Below are 20,665 nucleotides of genomic sequence, written 5' to 3'. Positions count from 1 at the left end.
ATCGCAGCACCTTTGGATAGTCCGTGCTATGACCTTTCAAGTGATTCCGTGGCTGCCTGAGCAATCAGCGAGTAAACAGTCTTGTCACTTCTGCTGCTCACCGTTGTTAACCGCCGGCACTCCGCCGGGAGGTAAACAGTTCCCCCCACTCTTTGACCTACTCACTAGTGCAGGAAGGTGACAAATTAAGGCTGCCCTGTAAAAACCCTGTGTTCCTACCTTCAACTCTTAACTGACAGCTCTGAGAGCGAGAACAGAAACACATGCAGGCAGTGATCTTCCTGCAGTAATAGTGAAAGTGAAAATAATTTATAATGGGCATGCTTCCAGGGATTCAATTGTTGGGACTGAGAAGCCCATCCCCAAAAATAATTCTGCCCCCAACCCCTTAAGAAGAACTAAATACTGCAACACCCAGAGTGCAGGCGGTGCCAGCTACAGTTCAAAAGTTCAAATAAGATCACAGTGTTGGTTCTCCTCAGTACTAAGGTGCAGGATGTTCTTTGCCACCCTGTAGCTGTGGAGAGCCTACTTGGCAACAGCACCAGCAGCCACCCCGCGCCTTTACAAATCACATCGGGCTGCTTTTTAGGTCTCGACCTTGCTATTGCGTAAGCGATCGCAAAGCGAGACTATAGAAAGCGGGTTTGAAAAGTGCTCCCAAAAAGCGGATTGCATGGCTAGCACGCGCACAATCACGCGCATCGTGCCGCCATGCAATCCGCCTTTTGGGAGCACTTCAAAGGGTCCGCTCCCCCGCCCCCAAGCGCGCGCCACGCTCCGCCGAGCTTGTTTTTCTCCAGGGCTTAACAGCCCCAGTCAGATCCTGGCATATGGGCTAATAAATCTTGTTTTGGTTGTTGTGCGCTCCGCCGGGCTTGTTGATATTACTTCTTACATACGCTTCGCACCAGACTTCTGAGGATTCTAAGTGGTGCAAACAAACGATGCTAATGTTACTCGAGGTTGGCACTGCTCGATGTAACGGCACGCATCTCACCCACCTCGAAAAGATGAAAGGCTGAGTCAAACTTGCACGGATCCGAACTCACAGCCTGAAAATCAGTGCATGTGTAATTAGCAACCGTACACATATGCTAACATGCCACAAAATGTGCATTCTTTGTTCTGTAAAACCTACATTATTATTTTTATTTTGGCCCAATAAATGTTTGCATTGTCAAAAACCCCGAATGGAATTTGTAATAAATTGAGAGGAAAAATAATGGGATAATTATAATAAACATTATTCCGGATGGGCCACAAAGGCTATGTAACAACTGTAACACTTATTGCAAGGCAGCGAGATGAATTGCTGGCTGCTGTAGACGCACACCGCCGGGTGACATTTCAGGAGAGAGCCATTTCAATTTGTGATCTATAATTCATGTTTTCAGATTTAGACAACAATGTGTACTGCCATCTCTCTCCTTGGTAATTACTGTACTGTCAGCCCTCGGCGCAGTATGTACATATTTTTCATTTTTTATTGCACCGTCTGCTAAAAGGCATACCCAGCCTGCAGATGTTGCCAGCAGCAAGCGATGGCGCAATCACACAATAATAGTGAAACAGGGCACATTTCGAGCTGACTTATGGACGGCCAAGGGCCCTGCCACTGAACCAACACGTTCACGCCGACCTGAGATACTTAATGCAGCGGACGGGGGCTCTGCATGCTGGGCACGTCCACACAAACTGTCCTGGGCGGCTGCTCGTTACACTAATTGTGAGGCCGGTCCAGAGAGACGACGCAGCATTTCTCGATAGGTGACTAATCACGGCGCCTGTCAGTCATGTACATGAGCCAGCCCCCCTTGATGCTATGAAGATGATGATAGACGACATACAGGGCCTGTGACAACTGAAAGGGAACAGTTTCAGAAGAGTGGGCGTGTCACAGGCTGTCAATTACTGTTTGTTAGCCTTAGACAGAATTCTTCCTCTGCCAGTATTAAAACAAGCATTTACAATGCAATGGTCTCGGCATTGGTAAAGTCAGAGCTATTGGCATTGCTCATGACATTATTTTTGTTTATGTTTTTGTTTTTAAAACATTTAAAGAAACGGCATTGTTATGAGCAATGCCAATAGCTCTAACTTTAACAATGCCGAGAACGTTGCATTGTAAATGCTTGTTTAATGTCCTTGCGAAGCTTGCTCCGTTTCACTTACATTTGCATGCAGGTGAAGTGACTGCAGGCTCGTTCATCTCCGGCCGCACATCGGTACAGTCAGTCTAAGAACACTGACATCACCCTCTGCTAGTGCCCACCCGCTCCACCTGTGCTTCTTGGACAGAGAAAGTTGTGGGTGTAAGTGCTGTGGTGGTATTACTTTTAACCACGCTTGTGGTGGTGATGTGGGAGGACTTAGGAAATCACAGTACTCCTTCGCTTGCACCTGGTTCCTATGAGGATGACATCAACGGTGACCTCTAGCTCACGAGGTCGAATCTTTTACAGGGCCAATTTATGCGCTTATGCTTCAGAGGTCGGCAAACTGAATAGCTTTAAATCGGATAATAGTATATTGGCCAGCGCACAGCACTTTCAAATGGGTAAATGTGATATTAAGAAGCTACCTAAACTAATTATTGCATACTGTGACCTTTATCAACCTCGGAGGGCGTGTTTATCTAGCGTACCACAGGCAGTCTAAAAACACTGACACCTCCCTCTGCTAGTGCCCACCCGCCTCACCGGTGCTTCTGGGGCACACACAGGGTGTAAGTGCTGTGGTAATAGTACTTTTAAACACACTTGTGGTGTGGACGTGGGAGGATGTAGGTAAAACACATCACGCCGTCATTGCATGGTATGATGACATCAGCGGTGGCCTTCAGACTTTACCACTTCTACTTGTGCACACGTTTATTTTTATTCAGTTTTCTATAGCGCGGACACTATAGCAAAGACAGGTAGTTAAGTGTTTGTCTCTTCTGCTGCACCGGAAGAAACAAAACTGCTCCGCCTCCGGATGAGGTTACCCAGCCTCACATGAGCCACAAACAGGACGGTCCCACGCCCACAACAAGCGCCCCTCTCAGCTCTTACGAAGGAGCTTGACATTTTTCAGTTGGGTGAGCTACTCACACCTGACATCGAACACTTTAGAATCTCAACACGGTGCCCCCATTTCCTGTTGCCCGGAATAATCCTGTTGTTTCCGAGTCTTCGTCATTTCTGTTACTGGGCCCATCTTAATTAACGTGCCTGAGTGTGCTACTGTAAGCTTTCAAATGCGCAATGATGGTGAGAGATGGGGACAGTGAGAAAGGTCTGGTGCAAAATGGATTCTTTTATACATCTCACCACCGACCTTTGATATCTTGAGTTGTCTGAGCTCCTCTGGACTCTCAAGCCCACACCACCCCCCTCCCCTTGTTTACAAGCAGCCGGCTCCTTCCCTGCGCCTCAGCGTGAACTCAAGGCCTGACACTTTTTACTTTGGGATGTAGAGAACTGTGGCGTCGGAGGAGTGAGTGAGGGCACAAAGCACATTGTTTAATACTGAGTTTTTGCTGACTCTGCAAACAGCAGGCACCGTGAGATATAAAGTATTTTTCTTGAAAAGACAATTGGGCAAGGGCCCTTTGGCGTACCTAGATGTTTGTTTTAAGCAAACAAGGCCCGTGAAATGTTGTTACTGACGTCCTCAATAGTTTGACGAAATGTTTTTCATCTGGAAAGTGCGACAGCTCTTATTAATGCACCCCCTCGCCTCCTGTTCCTATTTCCGCCTACAACACATGTCTGAGATCCTTGGACCTGGCGCAAGAAGATCCTGGCGGGGCTTCCTTTTCTTCCTTGAGGACCGGCCGCAACCTATGGGGGGCGGAGGATGAAGCCAGATTAAAAGCAGTAAAGTCCCTAGGTCCGGGGGCTGCTGTGGTGGTTAGTAAAGGGGTGGGGGTCCCGGCGCTTAACACTTCTAGGCTGCTCCTCCTCGGCAGAAACTGGCACATGTGTACCTAGACAGCAGGACACTCCGACCACCCAGCACAGAGGGGCAAGGGAGGAAGTCCAGAATGGAGTCCGATGTCCACTTGAGAAGCTGGCCGAGCATGGAGGGAAAATGAAACGTCTGTGTGTGTCAGAAGGGCGAATACGAATTAGATCCATGCCCCACAGCCACGCCGTGAACTAAAGAAGGACACATAAGCACCAGTCATGTATAGAAATAAAACGTAACGTGGGAGCGCGCGCAGCTAATGAAGAGGATCATGCATGATGAACTCTTAGCAGCCGCTGTGAACAAAAGAAAAGAAGTGAAACACTGTCCCAGTGCCGCTGAGTATTTAAAAAGTATAGTTAGGATGCGATAATGAAGAGGAACATATGCGCAGATCTATTCAATATTACACACCTTTTCCCTCCAATTTTGAGTTAAAATATGGGGAGTGCTTACCTTAACCGCGTCCTGGGTAAGTTTACAGATTCTTCCACTCCCCCTCATCTATGGCTGGCTGCGCGCCTGAAAGTGACGAAGGCGGATGTTGAGTAGGTGCTCAGTGTTGTGAAGGGGGTCGGGTAAACTGTTTTGGGTGGGTGGGGGCACTGCAAAGGGAATAGGTATGCGGCCTAGGAAAGCTACTCACAACTGGGTCAACATGAGACCACTGGACTGGGTGACCCGCTCGCACAAGAGACTCCATTTTGATATCTGTGCACTGAGAAAGATGGCAGCCCCTCTCAGGCCGACAGTCAGAAGGCCGAATTTGGCCTCGATGTGGGTTAGACCTCAGCATCCCGGGACTACGAGTCCCAGAATGCAAAGAAAAATCCTGTACTGGAGCAGCGAGTCATACGCGGACTTTGGAAACCAGGACAGCACCTGTAATGATAATAGGTCTAGAATATATGTTAACTTTTTGTTGTGGGGGTAAAAGTCCCAGCATGCTTGAATGCCGACTGAAAATACAATAGCGCCGATAGAAGCGCCCTCACGAAGTGGGATCTTTTGATGGCAGTATTCGCGGGTTCATGTTACTTATCAGAGGCGGGGCCAATGATTTGCACGCTTCTGTGGACTGCCCCCCCCTCCCCCACCCGATGTGTCCACAGAAGACACCAGTCTGATCGAAGACCAGCAATGCAGTCTAGACTTTAACATACCATAGCAATTGCGGAAGGTTGTGATGTGTCCCGCTAGTGGAACAAAAGCAGACCCCACGATCACACCAGTCCCCACTAGCCACAGCTCTCACTACAATATTCAGATTTTCAATCCATTTCTCTCACTCTCTCCTCGAACACTAAAAACCCAGGCACAACTAAAGCATGCAACTGGTCGAACAGTAAACTACATGCGAAATCGAGACAAAAAAATAAAACCACCACAAGACAAAAATAACCGATTTGCTGTACTAATGTACAGAACGCCAATTGCAGGTGTGTTATATCTTCCACGAGGAGACGTATTTTGAGAACTGAAAAAAACTTTAAACGAGCGTTTTGGATGTTTGTATTCCACTTACGCATATATACTAGAAGCGTTTTGAGTTGAGAAGCTGCGCAAAATGTAAATATCTCATACTATGCCTGTGTTCACGGCACTGTACCCCTCAGCCAAAACCCTTTCGAACGCTAATTTACTAACACCAGGAAGGGTCACACATTAGGAAACAATACGTATCTGACTGTAAACAAGCTAGCCGCTAGGTGGCGCCAGAACGCAATCTATTTCCCACAAACTACCATACTAGTCAATCAGATACAGCAACGAGTAGAAAAAAAAACAACTGATAACGTATTAATAAAGGGGAATCGATGAGTTATAAAATAAATATACCAGGTTTGAACCGAAAATACTTTTAATAAGCAGACTGGTAAAGTTTCAGGCCAGACCGTCTTGAAATAGTGTTTTTTGAGAGCGAGTGTTACTTATAGAGCGCAATTTAAAATGAAGATGCTTAAAATAAGCGAGTTTCCGTCGCACTCACTTTAGACGTGAATAAAGTAGTGTATTCAGGTCTGCCTGGCGGGGCTTCAGAGTGAAAAACAAACTAGTAAAGAGGGCACCAGAAGACACCACCGCCTTTCTCCGAGGCACAGCAGAAATGCCTCGGAGAAAGGCAGCGTCCTTTTCGGATTCGGGGGCGTGTTTTGCTGTTGTCTCCTCCCTGAGACTTTTCGCAAAAAACACGCCCCCCGATCCGAAAAGGACGGGGCATGATTGGAGTGACGGGACCTCTTCTCCAATGGCTGGCCAGCATTTACTAGGCCAGCCAATGGAGAACAGGGGAGAAGAGGGGCGGGTTCAAGCCCCTCTTCTCCCAAGTCATTATCTCTCGCGAGCGAGACTGCGCAAGCGCAGCCATCGCTAGCCGAAACCTAAAAACACACACACACAACAGGGCTCCGTAGAATGAATGACTTTAATCTGTTCTTCAAAATTGTTTCTTGAAAGACAGAGCAGAGTTTTCATTAGCTAATGTGTTGGCAGTTAGTCCTAGCCTTCCGGTGGAAAAATGCCTGGCAACTACAGTAAACACCAACGTCAGCACGTTATTCCCCGCGATCAGGAAAAAAGCGTGTAATTGGATAATAATGATTGCACCTTTCAGACTCAGCAGAGTTTGGGGGTTTTCGGCATTACCGGTCAACTCCTAACAAGGGCCAAAGACAGAAAATAGTTATTAATTTGCAGCACCGCACTCCAAACGAACAGTGCGCTTATTTTCTTTTTTTTACTTTTAGTAAGATGAAGGTTCTGGAAAGTCATTTCAGTGGGTCCAAATAAATCAGAGTCCCGCATAAATTAAGATACAGACTTATTGGAGATGGAGGCTCGGAATGAGGTAAGCAAGACAAGAACAAGGCTTTTCACAAGAGATCAAGCTGAGCTTAGAGAGAAAAATCAGAAAGCCGGAAATTTGTGCAATAAAATGCCAGAATTACTGATATACTACACTTGTCAATTGCAAAAAGAACAAGCATTTGCAATGCAATTGGTCTCGCATTTATGCGAGTTTAAGCTATTGGTATTGTTATTTGCAATGTCAACAGCTCAAACTCGCGTAAATGCGAGACCTATTGCATTGCAAATGCTTGTTTTTCTTTGACTCTCTGGGTGTAAGCACGATGAGGGGGCGGGACGGTGGTGCCTGCTGAAACTGAAAGAGGAAGTCGTCTCTTGGCGAATACTAGCCTGCCCTCCGCGCGCCTGATGTCATGGGGAATTCTGCGCCAGGCAGCAACCAGCACCACCCCGGAGCGCATTCTTATAAAAGGGACGGCCGGGGCCTGGACACCAAGAAGCCACAACTGGAACAGACATCAAGAGAAACTTAACCGTGGCAAAACAAACATGCAACTTAACGCGCAACAAGAACAATTCGCAGCAAGAAGATAACTTAAAGGGAAATGAACCAATAAAGACTCCCCAGAGTGCTTTGAGGCGACACGTCCAAGTAAAAGCACTCTAAGCCTGTTGAAGGGTTGTGGCAAGGCAACGCAAGTGTAACTAACAGAGATAGCCCCGTCTTAATAACAGGAGCGCCTTGGAGTGAACTGGTTTCGCAGTGCTGGTCGACACGAGGTCCTCGTTCATTCATTCATCCATGGAAGACCATTCCGTGACCATGAGCACCGGGAGCTTCCTCGTCGAGAAGGAGAAGGGGCAGATGGTGGTGATCCGGGACGACACCCGGCGACGCCGTGACTGCTGCTGGCAGTGGCTGGCTGGCATGTCCTTCGCAGCGCTAGCTGGAGCCACCCTCATCTTGGCGCTGCTTTTCTTCAATGTAATTCCTTCGCCGCACAGCTCCTCCAAGCACGTAAGCTATTTGTTTGTGTTAGTCAATTTAGTCTTATTCTTGGTCTCAATTCCAAATGGAGCCGGGGCTATAATTGTTGAAAACCTCTGATGTAGTGTCTTGCTCGGCACGCTCTAGTGTTCCACCAGTGATGTAATACACATTTCACACCCACCCACCACAGGCGTCACCAGTCAGGAAGGAAGGGTCACACATTAGGAAACAATACGTATCTGACTGTAAACAAGCTAGCCGCTAGGTGGCGCCAGAACGCAATCTATTTCCCACAAACTACCATACTAGTCAATCAGATACAGCAACGAGTAGAAAAAAAAACAACTGATAACGTATTAATAAAGGGGAATCGATGAGTTATAAAATAAATATACCAGGTTTGAACCGAAAATACTTTTAATAAGCAGACTGGTAAAGTTTCAGGCCAGACCGTCTTGAAATAGTGTTTTTTGAGAGCGAGTGTTACTTATAGAGCGCAATTTAAAATGAAGATGCTTAAAATAAGCGAGTTTCCGTCGCACTCACTTTAGACGTGAATAAAGTAGTGTATTCAGGTCTGCCTGGCGGGGCTTCAGAGTGAAAAACAAACTGGTAAAGAGGGCACCAGAAGACACCACCGCCTTTCTCCGAGGCACAGCAGAAATGCCTCGGAGAAAGGCAGCGTCCTTTTCGGATTCGGGGGCGTGTTTTGCTGTTGTCTCCTCCCTGAGACTTTTCGCAAAAAACACGCCCCCGATCCGAAAAGGACGGCGCATGATTGGAGTGACGGGACCTCTTCTCCAATGGCTGGCCAGCATTTACTAGGCCAGCCAATGGAGAACTGGGGAGAAGAGGGGCGGGTTCAAGCCGCCCCTGTCAATAAAAGAGGCCGGACGCTCGCGCCCGAGGCCGTTAGTACACCACCCTGAAAAGTGTTTGTGTCCGTCCTTCACTGCAATGTGGGCATGAGGCCCAACATCACAATGGCGACGAGCGGGTCTTATCCCATGTGTGCGATGGTTTCGCCTTCCCCGGTCCTGGTGGGGGGCGTATGAGGCCGAGGAAAACGAGGGAGGGGAAGAGAGCTGCCGCGTGGAATCGGCACCCCCCCCCTGCGAGGAAGGTGCCAGTCGCCGGAAGGCCTGCGGGGCATGTGGCGAGCCCCGGGCCTGCAGAAAGATGATGAGGTGACCGGGAGCCCACCCCGCACCTCACAAGCATCCCGCCGTGACCCCGGTGGGGAAGTGCCCAGAAAGAAAGCAAGCCGATCGGAGCCCACCCGCATCGGTCGCGTTGAAGTGCCCCAAGGCTCGAGGAGGCAAGCGGAGCCCACCCGTATCGAAGGGAAGCCCAGCCGGGCCGAAGGTGAGCCTGTGGCGAAAGGGACTAGCTATCCACTCCCCCAGGGACTAGCTATCCACTCCCCCGTGCAGAGACACTGACGTTGCCCGGAAAGGAGCGGGCAGGCTCCGGCAGCAGCGCCCACCCTCCCCCGCTCCCGCGCAGCGTGTAGTCAGCGAAGCTGGTTGCTGGTGAGCGAGGAGGCGGGAGGCACCCGCAGGCGGAGGCGCTACCAACAGGAATGGCGCCTAGTTAAGGGGCAGCCCCGGCATCCGTGCCCGCCCCACCACCACTAGGATCGAGTGCGAGACAGCCGCTCGGAAAAGGGAACCGAAACAAGATGCAGTGCCTGCCCTCAGAGACCTGACTCTATCAGTAAGCGGGCTGACGGTGGGCGGACGAACGCAGAGAAGCGTTCCACGCAAATGGGGAGAGGTGTAAAGCGAAGCCGCAGCAGTGCGTGAAAGCAGTCCTCCAACAGATACCTTCAGGAAGTAGACGTGTGCTTCAGGCAGCATTCACGGAGGCAGTGGGAGGTCTCTGCAGCTCTGTGGCATCGAGGTGTAAAGAATGCCGCGCCTGCCACGAGTGGCCTTCCATTTCCTTGGCCCCGGCGACGCCAGCGTGGGCAAGACAATCTCTACAGACTCACGGTAGTTAAGTCTGCAGCACAAGTCCCCAGCGCGCGCGTGCATAGGAAAATAATAAACCGGAACTGCAATGCCCGTAATAGTGACCAGTGGCAGCACAAGATAACGCTGTCCCAAGAACAGGAGATAAATTAAAGTACAAAGGGCTTACCCAGCGAGGCATGGCAGGAAGAAGGACCGGGAGTAAGGCAGTGAGGTCCCTAAAACGGAGCAAGAAGCCCCGCAGCAGGAGGAAAGCTTCCGAGGCTGAAGGACAAGGAGGCAACACTGCCATCTAGTGGCCGTTTTGCGCCACTGCAGTTAGAAACGGAAAAACCCATGGTGGAAAGTTACGCCTGAAACAAAAAGCATCGGTCCGGCTGTTTGCAGCACATGACTGAAGGACAAAGAGCACTCAAGGAAGAAAAGAAAGGCACCACTGGACAGAGAGGGCACAATTGAAGAAGACCCGAGGAGGGCAGAATAGAAGGAGATCCCGAAGAGGGCGGTATCGAAGAAGACCCCGAATAGGGCGGTATCGAAGAAGACCCCGAAGAGGGCGAAATCGAAGAGGACCCCGAAGAGGGCAGAATCGAAGAGGACCCCGAAGAGGGCAGAATCGAGCAAGACCCGAAGAGGGCAGAATCGAAGAAGACCCCGGAGAGGGCAGAATCGAAAAAGACCTTCTCAGAGAAATGGTGACAGGACAGACCTGATACAGGTCCACAGGGAAGGTGAGATTGTCTGGACACCGACGCGGCCAGCGAGGTGTCCACGTGACGTCAACATGAGACGTGTGGCAGGATGTCACCTCCACATGAGCTCCTGATCGAATGGAGGAGAAGAGAGTGGCATAACGCCACTCCGCGAAGGGAGAAGGAACATCGACTAAGCACCACAGGGCAGATAACCATCACAGGCGTGCAGGAGAAAAGGAACAGAGTGACAGGGCAGAGGGCTTGTATCACCACTATATGAGCACAACCCGAGACACCAGACGGCCGCCCGCCGGACCGACATCCCTGGAGACAGCCCACGGAGAAGAACCTAACGCAAGCCGCAACTAGCGCAAAGCGAGTATCTCTCCAATGCTTCCCTGCCCGACTGGTCAGTCCCCAAGCATCGGCAGTCTGATTCACATGACATCCTTGCATCTCACCGCAGATGCCACGGGTGACCGACAACCGCAGCAAGATAAAGGCAAACTGCGAAGACCTCCCAGTCCTCGCTCCACAAGATCAGACCGCCGCCTGTTGCCCAACTGAAGAACAATCACCGGAGTTTCACGAGGCGAGCCACCCGGGACCCATCTGTGTGTCACTGTCAACCTGCAGCACACTGAAGTAGAGCACACTCACGGTCCACACGGTTCCATGGCAGATCAGCGGGAAGACTCTCCAGGAGGTTCCAATGGGAGAAGAGTTTGAGTGAGAGAGGCAAACCGGAAGTAGCTCGGCAGTCAGAAGCAAGGAAGACCATCAACCACGCCACCTCCAGGCAAAGGCTTCACACAGAGACCTGCCAAAGTGGACCTCACCGCAGCTCTCAATGCACTGACGCTGAACCTTCATAAATGGACTTCGATGCTGCGAGACCAGGCCAGTCTAAAACACCTTGCCAAGGCCAACAAAACAGCGTGACCATGCCGCCCAAGGCTCCAGCCCTGCCTGACTGACGGCCTGAAGGAACTGGTTCAGTATTATCTGTTGTTTGTTTATTTTCTTCCAGGCTGGACTGTTATTCTTTCTTTTCATTGAAGGTGGGGGGGGATGTAGTGTCTTGCTCGGCACGCTCTAGTGTTCCACCAGTGATGTAATACACATTTCACACCCACCCACCACAGGCGTCACCAATCAGGTGACCCTGTCAATAAAAGAGGCCGGACGCTCGCGCCCAAGGCCGTTAGTACACCACCCTGAAAAGTGTTTGTGTCCGTCCTTCACTGCAATGTGGGCATGAGGCCCAACATCACATCTATATGTTGGTTGGGGTTGTCTGAGGGGCCTGGGAGTTACGTGTTTGACATAGAATGACAACCAGGTGCCAGGACTTTGGAGCGATGTCACAGCTAGGTAAGCGGCCCCAAAAGTTGCCTATACTAGCGAAGCATCCTTCTGACAACACCTTTCAGGCGAAGGTCATTTTTGTACGTCTAACTCTCTGGGGCATATTATCAAGAAACGGCGTTAAAATTATCCAATTCCAATAGAAGCCCATGTTAGATGTGAAGGACATCTAACATGGGCTTCAGTTGGAATTCCATAGAGCATATTATCAAGCTCATTATCGCCGTTTTAGCGGCAGTTTCCTGCCGCTAAAGCGGCGATAATGTTATCGCCTGTCTTGATAATATGCCCCATAGCTCTTTATAGCGCCTTCAAGTGTATGGATTAGATAGGGGCCATGTGAAAAGGAGAGCGAGGCTAGAACTCTGCCCTGTTGGTCATATTTACCTGTCTTCTAGTTTCATACTCTTCTTTCCTCCTATCCCCCTCAAAGCTTTCATCTTACTCGTCTACCCCGGCCCTACTTTCTTCCTTGCATTCCTCATGCGGTCACCTTTCTGTCTTCCATGTTTAATATATCCTCCCTAATCCCCCCTAATCTGTTCTTCTTCAGTGGCATGCTAAGTACACTAATTGGATGTTTGTTTAATTAATATGTTACTGTCTCTCGGACGTCTGCTACCTGCTAATTGACGTTTTCGTTTTGTCTTTCAGGAGGACCCCACACACGTTGAACAGGCCCCCGAGCAGTATATAAGTAAGTATCTCTCGCCCTCCGACCTAGACCAGTGGGTTGAGCGCCTGTCCTTGCAAACCCCAGATTAAAATCGCAGCGAGAGGGGTTCGGGTGGGCTGAGATACTCAGCCTTTCATCACTTGTAGGGTCGATAAAAAGAGATTAAATTGTCCACTTCTCATCCAACACACTGATGAGAAAAAGACCGCATGACTACTTTGCATCAGTCTAAGGTAGACATGAGTTCTGTAAACCTTAAATTTTCCTGAGCGAGATAACAAGAGAAGCTTCTGTCACCCATTTTTTCCACCGAGGGAGATAACATACGGAGCTCCCGGAAGCCTTTCACCCTCGAGGAAGATAGTGTCATTATTCATTGCCCCTCTGATGGAAATACAATGCGGAGCTACGGGAAAGTTTGCATCGCGCCGAGGGAGCTCATACAGAAAGCCCCTGTCAGCCTTTCATCCCTTTGAGGGAGATAATATTAGGAACTCTCGTCAGCCTTTCATCCCTCGAGGGAGATAATATTAGGAGCTCCCGCCAGCCTTTCATCCCTCCAGGGAGATAATATTAGGAACTCTCGTTCCTAATATTAGGGGTGTCCCGCGCCGTGCGGCGCGGGACACCCCCGCGCCGCACGGCCACCAGCTGCTGCGTGTGCCCCTTGCCTGCCCTCTGCCTCGCTGCTGCCTCGTCCGCCGGCTGCCGCCGCTGCAGTTGTTTTTGCCCTTGTCTTGACGTGAATCTGTGCCTGCTTGGTCTAACTCTCTTTTTTTTCCCTTGTTTATCGTATTTTTGCCTGTTCTGTTGTTATTTCTTTTTCCCCGTGTTTGCTTTCCGCCCCGTTTTGCCTTCTGTAAACCCTCCCCGCTCCCGCCGCCTGTCCCCGCCCCCTTTGCCTTCTGTAACCCTCCCCGCTCCCGCCACCGCCGCCTGTCCCCGCCCCCTTTGCCTTCTGTAACCCTCCCCGCTCCCGCCACCGCCGCCTGTCCCCGCCCCTTTTGCCTTCTGTAACCCTCCCCGCTCCCGCCACCGCCGCCTGTCCCCGCCCCTTTTGCCTTCTGTAACCCTCCCCGCTCCCGCCTCCCAGCTGCTCCGCCCACCCGCGCACTTGGCCTTAAATGGCGACCGTGCGACGCAGGTGAGTGTGACCCACTTGTGGGACACCCCCGCGCCGCACGGCCACCAGCTGCTGCGTGTGCCCCTTGCCTGCCCTCTGCCTCGCTGCTGCCTCGTCCGCCGGCTGCCGCCGCTGCAGTTGTTTTTGCCCTTGTCTTGACGTGAATCTGTGCCTGCTTGGTCTAACTCTCTTTTTTTTCCCTTGTTTATCGTATTTTTGCCTGTTCTGTTGTTATTTCTTTTTCCCCGTGTTTGCTTTCCGCCCCGTTTTGCCTTCTGTAAACCCTCCCCGCTCCCGCCACCGCCGCCTGTCCCCGCCCCCTTTGCCTTCTGTAACCCTCCCCGCTCCCGCCACCGCCGCCTGTCCCCGCCCCCTTTGCCTTCTGTAACCCTCCCCGCTTCCGCCACCGCCGCCTGTCCCCGCCCCTTTTGCCTTCTGTAACCCTCCCCGCTCCCGCCACCGCCGCCTGTCCCCGCCCCTTTTGCCTTCTGTAACCCTCCCCGCTCCCGCCTCCCAGCTGCTCCGCCCACCCGCGCACTTGGCCTTAAATGGCGACCGTGCGACGCAGGTGAGTGTGACCCACTTGTGGGACACCCCCGCGCCGCACGGCCACCAGCTGCTGCGTGTGCCCCTTGCCTGCCCTCTGCCTCGCTGCTGCCTCGTCCGCCGGCTGCCGCCGCTGCAGTTGTTTTTGCCCTTGTCTTGACGTGAATCTGTGCCTGCTTGGTCTAACTCTCTTTTTTTTCCCTTGTTTATCGTATTTTTGCCTGTTCTGTTGTTATTTCTTTTTCCCCATGTTTGCTTTCCGCCCCGTTTTGCCTTCTGTAAACCCTCCCCGCTCCCGCCACCGCCGCCTGTCCCCGCCCCCTTTGCCTTCTGTAACCCTCCCCGCTCCCGCCACCGCCGCCTGTCCCCGCCCCTTTTGCCTTCTGTAACCCTCCCCGCTCCCGCCTCCCAGCTGCTCCGCCCACCCGCGCACTTCGCCTTAAATGGCGACCGTGCGAACGCGCAGCGGCCACGCGCAGCGGGTGCGCCGATTGAGCGCCGAAGGTGCGCCAAAGGTAAGCCCGTCTGCGCCCGTCCGCGACCGGATCGCGTCCAGCGCCAGGACCCCTGGCCCACGAAGACCCCGACCTACCCGCCTGACGTACTCCGCCGCCACCCTCATCGCTCTCAACACCGGCCGACTCCCAGATTGCCACCAAGCCACACCACGATGCACCCACGGACCTTTCAGCTGCCACGCCTGCAAGTTCTCCTGCACCCAGACCAGCCTCACACCAGCACCCGCCAAGTCGAACACCAGCAGCACCCACCTCAAGTGCATCCTGCTCAACACCCGCTCCGTCCACAGACACGCCATCGAACTCTGGAACCTCCTAGACGCCACAGCCCCTGACGTTGCCTTCCTCACGGAGACCTGGATGAATGCCTCTTCAGCTCCCGACATCGCCATCGCTATCCCAGAGGGCTACAAGATCGTCCGGAGGGACCGAAACGCCAACCAGATGGGAGGAGGCATCGCCATCATCCACAGGAACGCCATCCGTCTCACGACCAGCACCGACAACACCCTGACCAGCGCCGAACACCTGCACTTCCAGATCCACACCAACCCGAACACCACCCTCAGAGGCACCCTGATCTACCGACCCCCTGGACCACGCACGCAATTCAGCGAGGACATCGCCGACTTCGTCGTCCCGCATGCCCTCCCCTCCGCTGACTACATCCTCCTAGGAGACCTCAACTTCCATCTGGAGAACAACAACGACCACAACACCAGCACCCTGCTCGACAACCTCGCCAACCTGGGACTCAAGCAACTGGTGTCCACCCCCACCCACCTCGCCGGACACACACTCGACGCCGTCTTCTCATCCAGCACAGACATAGTCTTCAGCCACGCCACAGAGCTTCAATGGACGGACCACAGCTGCGTCCACTTCACCTTCAAGAGAACGACGACCCACCAACACCAGCAACAAGCCGCCCGCAGAAGTTGGAACAAGATCTCAGCAGACCAGCTCGCCACCTCCCTGAGCCAGCACCCTCCTGCCAGCTCAGCGAACCCCAGCCAGGCCGCCGACAACCTCACGAAGTGGATCAGCAACTGCGCGGACGAGCTCGCCCCGCTGAGGACCCCGCCTAGCAGACCCGGCAGCAAGAAGGCCCCATGGTTCACCGACGAACTCAAGTGCTCCAAGAAGAACCTCCGAGCCCTCGAGAAAGTCTGGAAAAGGGAACCGACACCGGACAACAGGACCGCCTACAAACTTGCCACCCGGAAACACCACCAGCTGATCCGCGCCGCCAAGAAAACAGCATTCAAGGACCGGTTGGACAACAACGCACACAACGGCAAGGAACTCTTCAACATCGTGAAAGAGCTCTCCAACCCCAGCGCAGGAAACAACGACATCACCCCATCGCAAGACCTCTGCAACTCCCTCGCCTCATACTTCCACAACAAGATCACGGACATACACAGTAGCTTCAACAACCAACCAACGCACACCATGACCGACCAACCACCCCCACCCACCACCACCCTCCACGCCTGGACCCCGATCAGCACCGAAGACACCACCCGCACGATGAACTCCATCCACTCCGGATCACCGACCGACCCCTGCCCTCACCACGTCTTCAACAAGGCCGACGCTGTCATCGCACCCCACCTGCGAGACATCATCAACACATCCTTCGACACCACCATCTTCCCCGAGAGCTGGAAACACGCCGAACTCAGCGCTCTACTCAAGAAACCAACAGCGGACCCCACCGACCTCAAGAATTACCGCCCCATCTCGCTTCTCCCGTTTCCAGCCAAAGTCATCGAGAAGACCGTCAACAAGCAGATGGCCGCCTTCCTCGAGACGAACGGATCCCTCGACCCCTCACATTCCGGCTTCCGAGCCAAACACAGCACCGAGACCGCCCTCATCGCCGCCACCGATGACATCCGAGCCCTGATGGACAATGGAGAAACAGCGGCCCTCATCCTCCTAGACCTCTCCGCGGCATTCGACACGGTCTGCCACCGCACCCTAGTACGGCGCCTCAGCAACATCGGAATCAAGGACAAGGCGCTGGAATGGATCATCTCCTTCCTCGACGGAAGAACACAGAGAGTCCGCCTACCACCGTACAAATCAGAGGCCTCCGAAGTCATCTGCGGCGTCCCCCAAGGATCATCTCTGAGCCCCACCCTCTTCAACGTCTACATGAGCCCCCTCGCGGCCATCGTACGCAAACACAACCTCAGCATAATCTCCTACGCCGACGACACCCAGCTGATCCTCTCCCTGACCAACGACCCCGCCGCCGCCAGAGCCAACCTGCACGAAGGGATGAAAGAGGTAGCCGAGTGGATGACGACCAGCCGCCTGAAACTGAACTCGGACAAGACGGAGGTTCTCATCCTGGGCTCCTCACCCTCCGCCTGGGACGACTCCTGGTGGCCTCCCGCCCTGGGCACCGCACCCAAACCGACAGACCAGGCACGCAACCTGGGCTTCATCCTGGACTCCTCCCTCTCCATGACCAGGCAGGTCAACAACGTCTCCTCGGCGTGCTTCAACATCCTACGCATACTTCGGAAGATCTTCTGGTGGATCCCCACAGAGACCAGGAAGACCGTCACCCAGGCCCTCGTCACCAGCCGACTGGACTACGGTAACGCCCTCTACGCCGGTACCACCGCCAAGCTCCAGAAGAGACTCCAGCGGATCCAGAACGCCTCAGCCAGACTCATCCTCGACATCCCACGATCCAGCCACATCTCCGGACATCTGAGAGACCTTCACTGGCTCCCCGTCAACAAGAGAATCACCTTCCGCCTCCTCACCCACGCACACAAAGCCCTACACGACCAAGGCCCGAGCTACCTCAACAGCCGAGTCAACTTCTACGCTCCCACGCGCCACCTCCGATCAGCCAACCACGCCCTCGCCGCCGTCCCCCGCATCCGAAGAGCGACTACAGGAGGAAGGTCCTTCTCCTACCTGGCCGCCAAGACCTGGAACTCCCTCCCGACCGACCTGCGCCTGACCCAAGACCACCTCTCCTTCAGGAAGAAGCTGAAGACCTGGCTATTCGAGCAGTAGCGGCACCCCCCCCCCCCCCCCCCCAGCGCCTTGAGACCCTACGGGTATGTAGCGCGCTTTATAAGTGTCACTGATTGATTGATTGATTGGTTAGTCTTTCATCCCTCCAGGTAGATAATATTACGAGCTCCCGACAGCCTTTCATCCCTCCAGGGAGATAATATTAGGAGCTCTTGACAACATTTCATTTGTGTGTGGAATATAACACGAAGAGCTCAGACTTTCATCATCTGAGGCTGATAACACGAGAATCTCCTCTCAGACTTTTATCCTTCTAAGGGCGGTAACACGATGAGCTCCTGTCATGCTTCTTAGGAAGCCCACAGGTAGCCTCTTTTTATCCCAGCGAGGCCCTTTCAGTAGTCCATGTACGTTTGTGTATATATCTGCTTGTGAGACGCATGAGGGGGGCCTCGGGACCCAGTAAGGTGTGAGTGAGTACTGCATTGTGGAGGTTTCTGGGGTCAATGTTCTGGTCTCACCCTTTGTCACATGCTGTTCTAACTCTGCCCTTCCTTCCTCCCTTCAGGCCAAATCCCCCAGCAGCTCAAGTTACAGGCCCTGGAATCGCAGAAGCCCGCAGCTAACCTCATAGGTAAGGCATCTGTGCTCCTCTCTCTGTTTCTTTATACCCCACACATCTGTATGTTCTGTATCCAAACCCTCTGTCTTCATTTTTGTGTCTCCCCATTGCACCATCCATCCATTCACCTACCCATCCACTCATTCATCCATCCATCCATCCATCCATCCATCCAACAACTCTCCCATCCTTCTTCCCTCCTGTTCAAGCCTCGTTCTCCTTCTTTCTTTCACGAGGTATCTGCCTCTCCCTTCGTGTCCCCCCACTTTTGGCCCTTATTTGTTATTTCCTTCCACCTGCCGGTCTCTCTCCATGCATCTGTATCTCTCCATCCTGTCACCTTGGTTTACATCCACACATTCATTCATGTCTCTAAGCTACTTCCCATCTCTCTCAAGCATCTCTTTTCTTCCATGCATCTCTTCCCAGCCCTTCTTTTCATACATCTTCTCTTCCCTTTGCCCATCTCTTCTCCATCTCTCTGTCCGCCCCTCAGCTATCTCTTTCCTTATGGACACCCTCCTTCCTGTTTCTCTCTCTTTCATCCCATCTCTCCTCCAATCTGCAGTCTTCGTCTATCCTCCACCCTTTTCTGTTTACTTATATCCATCTGATCTCTTTATCTATCTTCAGCCCTTCTCTCTTTCCTTCCTTCCATCCATTCATTCATCATCAGATCTTTCTCTTCTTCCATTCATCTATATTCTACATTTCCTGTCACCCATCTCTCTTTCTCTATCCTGTATCTATCTCTCCTCTTTCCTCCTATCCATTATCTGACCCACATTTCCTTTAGTGCACTTCTCCTCCCATCTCTTTTCTTCCTTCATCTCTCTCTCTTTCTTTCTTTCCTTCCTTAGTTTCTCTGTCCAACTGTCCCTAGTTCATTCCACCTCTTTATCACTCGTCCTCCTTTCCTTCAGTCCATCTCTTCAGCACCACCACTAGTCCTCCTCCTTTTCCAGGCACCTCTCTATTCTGCTGCCAGCGAATGGGCTTCTTGGATCGGCTCTGCCCTGGAAACTGGGTTGGTCCCTCGCCTTAACAGGGCTTGCTTCTTCTTTTGCAGCGGACTTTAGCAACAATGAGGTAGAGTGGATCTCAAACAAGGGCTATGCCTTCCTGGAGAACGGGATGAAGCTGGAAAACAACTGCCTGGTCATCCCCTCCCGCGGACTCTACTTTATGTACACTCAAGTTGTCTATTACGGGGGCAAGTGTGCAGCCCAAGGAAGTCTGTACCTGACGCAGTCTGTCAAGAGGCGCTCTGAGGCCTACCCCGTCGACATGCCTCTGCTGAGCGCCACTAGGTCAGCCTGCGAGGGCACCTCCCACAACGGAACCCCCTGGTACGAGACCATCTACCTGGGAGGGGTCTTCAGCCTGGAGGAGGGTGATGTGCTCTCCACATTAACCTCCCACACATCCCACCTGGACCCTAAGAGCGCACAGAACTACTTTGGGGCCATTGCAATGTAACAGAGAAAATTGCCAGACAGACGGACAAAAGGAATAGAAAAAGTATGTAAAAGAAAAACAGCGAAGCAGAAGTGAAAACAAGGAAACTGATATAGAGAAACCAAACAGCGGGAAAAAAAAATTGTAAAAAAACAAACTTCCAAAAAGGAAGAATTTAAAAAACCAATTCGGAAAATAAAAACAGTAAAGGAAAAAACCAAGAAAAAAAGAGGATAAGAAAAGTCCAAGAAAAAAAAGCAAAAGAACAAAATAGAAACAGAGAAACAGAGCAAAGACCACTTTAAAAGGAAAGAAGACAAGAGTCAGGACTCTTATCATTTATTTATATTTGAAAAATATTTTTTTTATATTTAACCCCTTCAGTGCCCATGACGAGCTGGACTCGTCATGGGCCGCGGTGGCGCTGTGCCCATGACGAGTCCAGCTCGTCATAGACCCCGCCCGCTAATGCAACGGCCGGCACTGGGCGGGGAAAGGGGCGGGCACTGAAGGGGTTAATATTTATTTAATAATTTATTTATATATGTTGATGTTATTTTCTATGACCAAATGCATTGCTTATGGTTTTTTCTCAAACTACTGTTTTTTGGTATCAAATACTGCCTTCCATTGACTCACGCAAAAGCTGTTGGCGGATCGTGGAATCAGGCTGGCCTGACGTGGTCCAACTAAAAGTTGCTAAAAGTTTTTTTGCAATCTACGTTTAGGAAGTCAATATGGCAGTATGTATGCCCATCTCATGTGTATCACATTGTGAATATTGGGTTGTGGTAGGGGCGTGGTAAGAGACAATGCCAAATTGTAATTAGCCTGCTCTTCCAGTCCATGATATCAACGTATGGCATGGGAGAGCAAATCTATGGGTTATGTATATTACATGACGAGAGGTGGTACTGGCTGTTTTGA

At 52.0% G+C, this 20,665-nt stretch overlaps 1 protein-coding gene across 1 annotated transcript; it reads left to right on the top strand.

Annotated features, from left to right (window-relative positions):
• The first annotated feature begins 7,564 nt into the window (after positions 1–7,564).
• LOC146769066 (lymphotoxin-alpha-like) lies at positions 7,565–20,111 on the top strand. Its single transcript, XM_085640534.1, has 4 exons — positions 7,565–7,780; positions 12,444–12,486; positions 18,227–18,292; positions 19,350–20,111. Exons 1-4 carry the CDS (start codon positions 7,565–7,567, stop codon positions 19,757–19,759), a joined length of 735 nt encoding a protein of 244 aa, XP_085496660.1. The 3' UTR covers positions 19,760–20,111.
• Positions 20,112–20,665: the final 554 nt, after the last annotated feature.

This window comes from Triturus cristatus, unplaced genomic scaffold, assembly GCF_964204655.1.
Source record: "Triturus cristatus unplaced genomic scaffold, aTriCri1.1 SCAFFOLD_752, whole genome shotgun sequence".
NCBI classification, from domain to species: domain Eukaryota; kingdom Metazoa; phylum Chordata; class Amphibia; order Caudata; family Salamandridae; genus Triturus; species Triturus cristatus.
The sequence above is the reverse complement of the archived record's forward strand: the minus strand, read 5'-3'. Positions and strand labels throughout refer to the sequence as shown.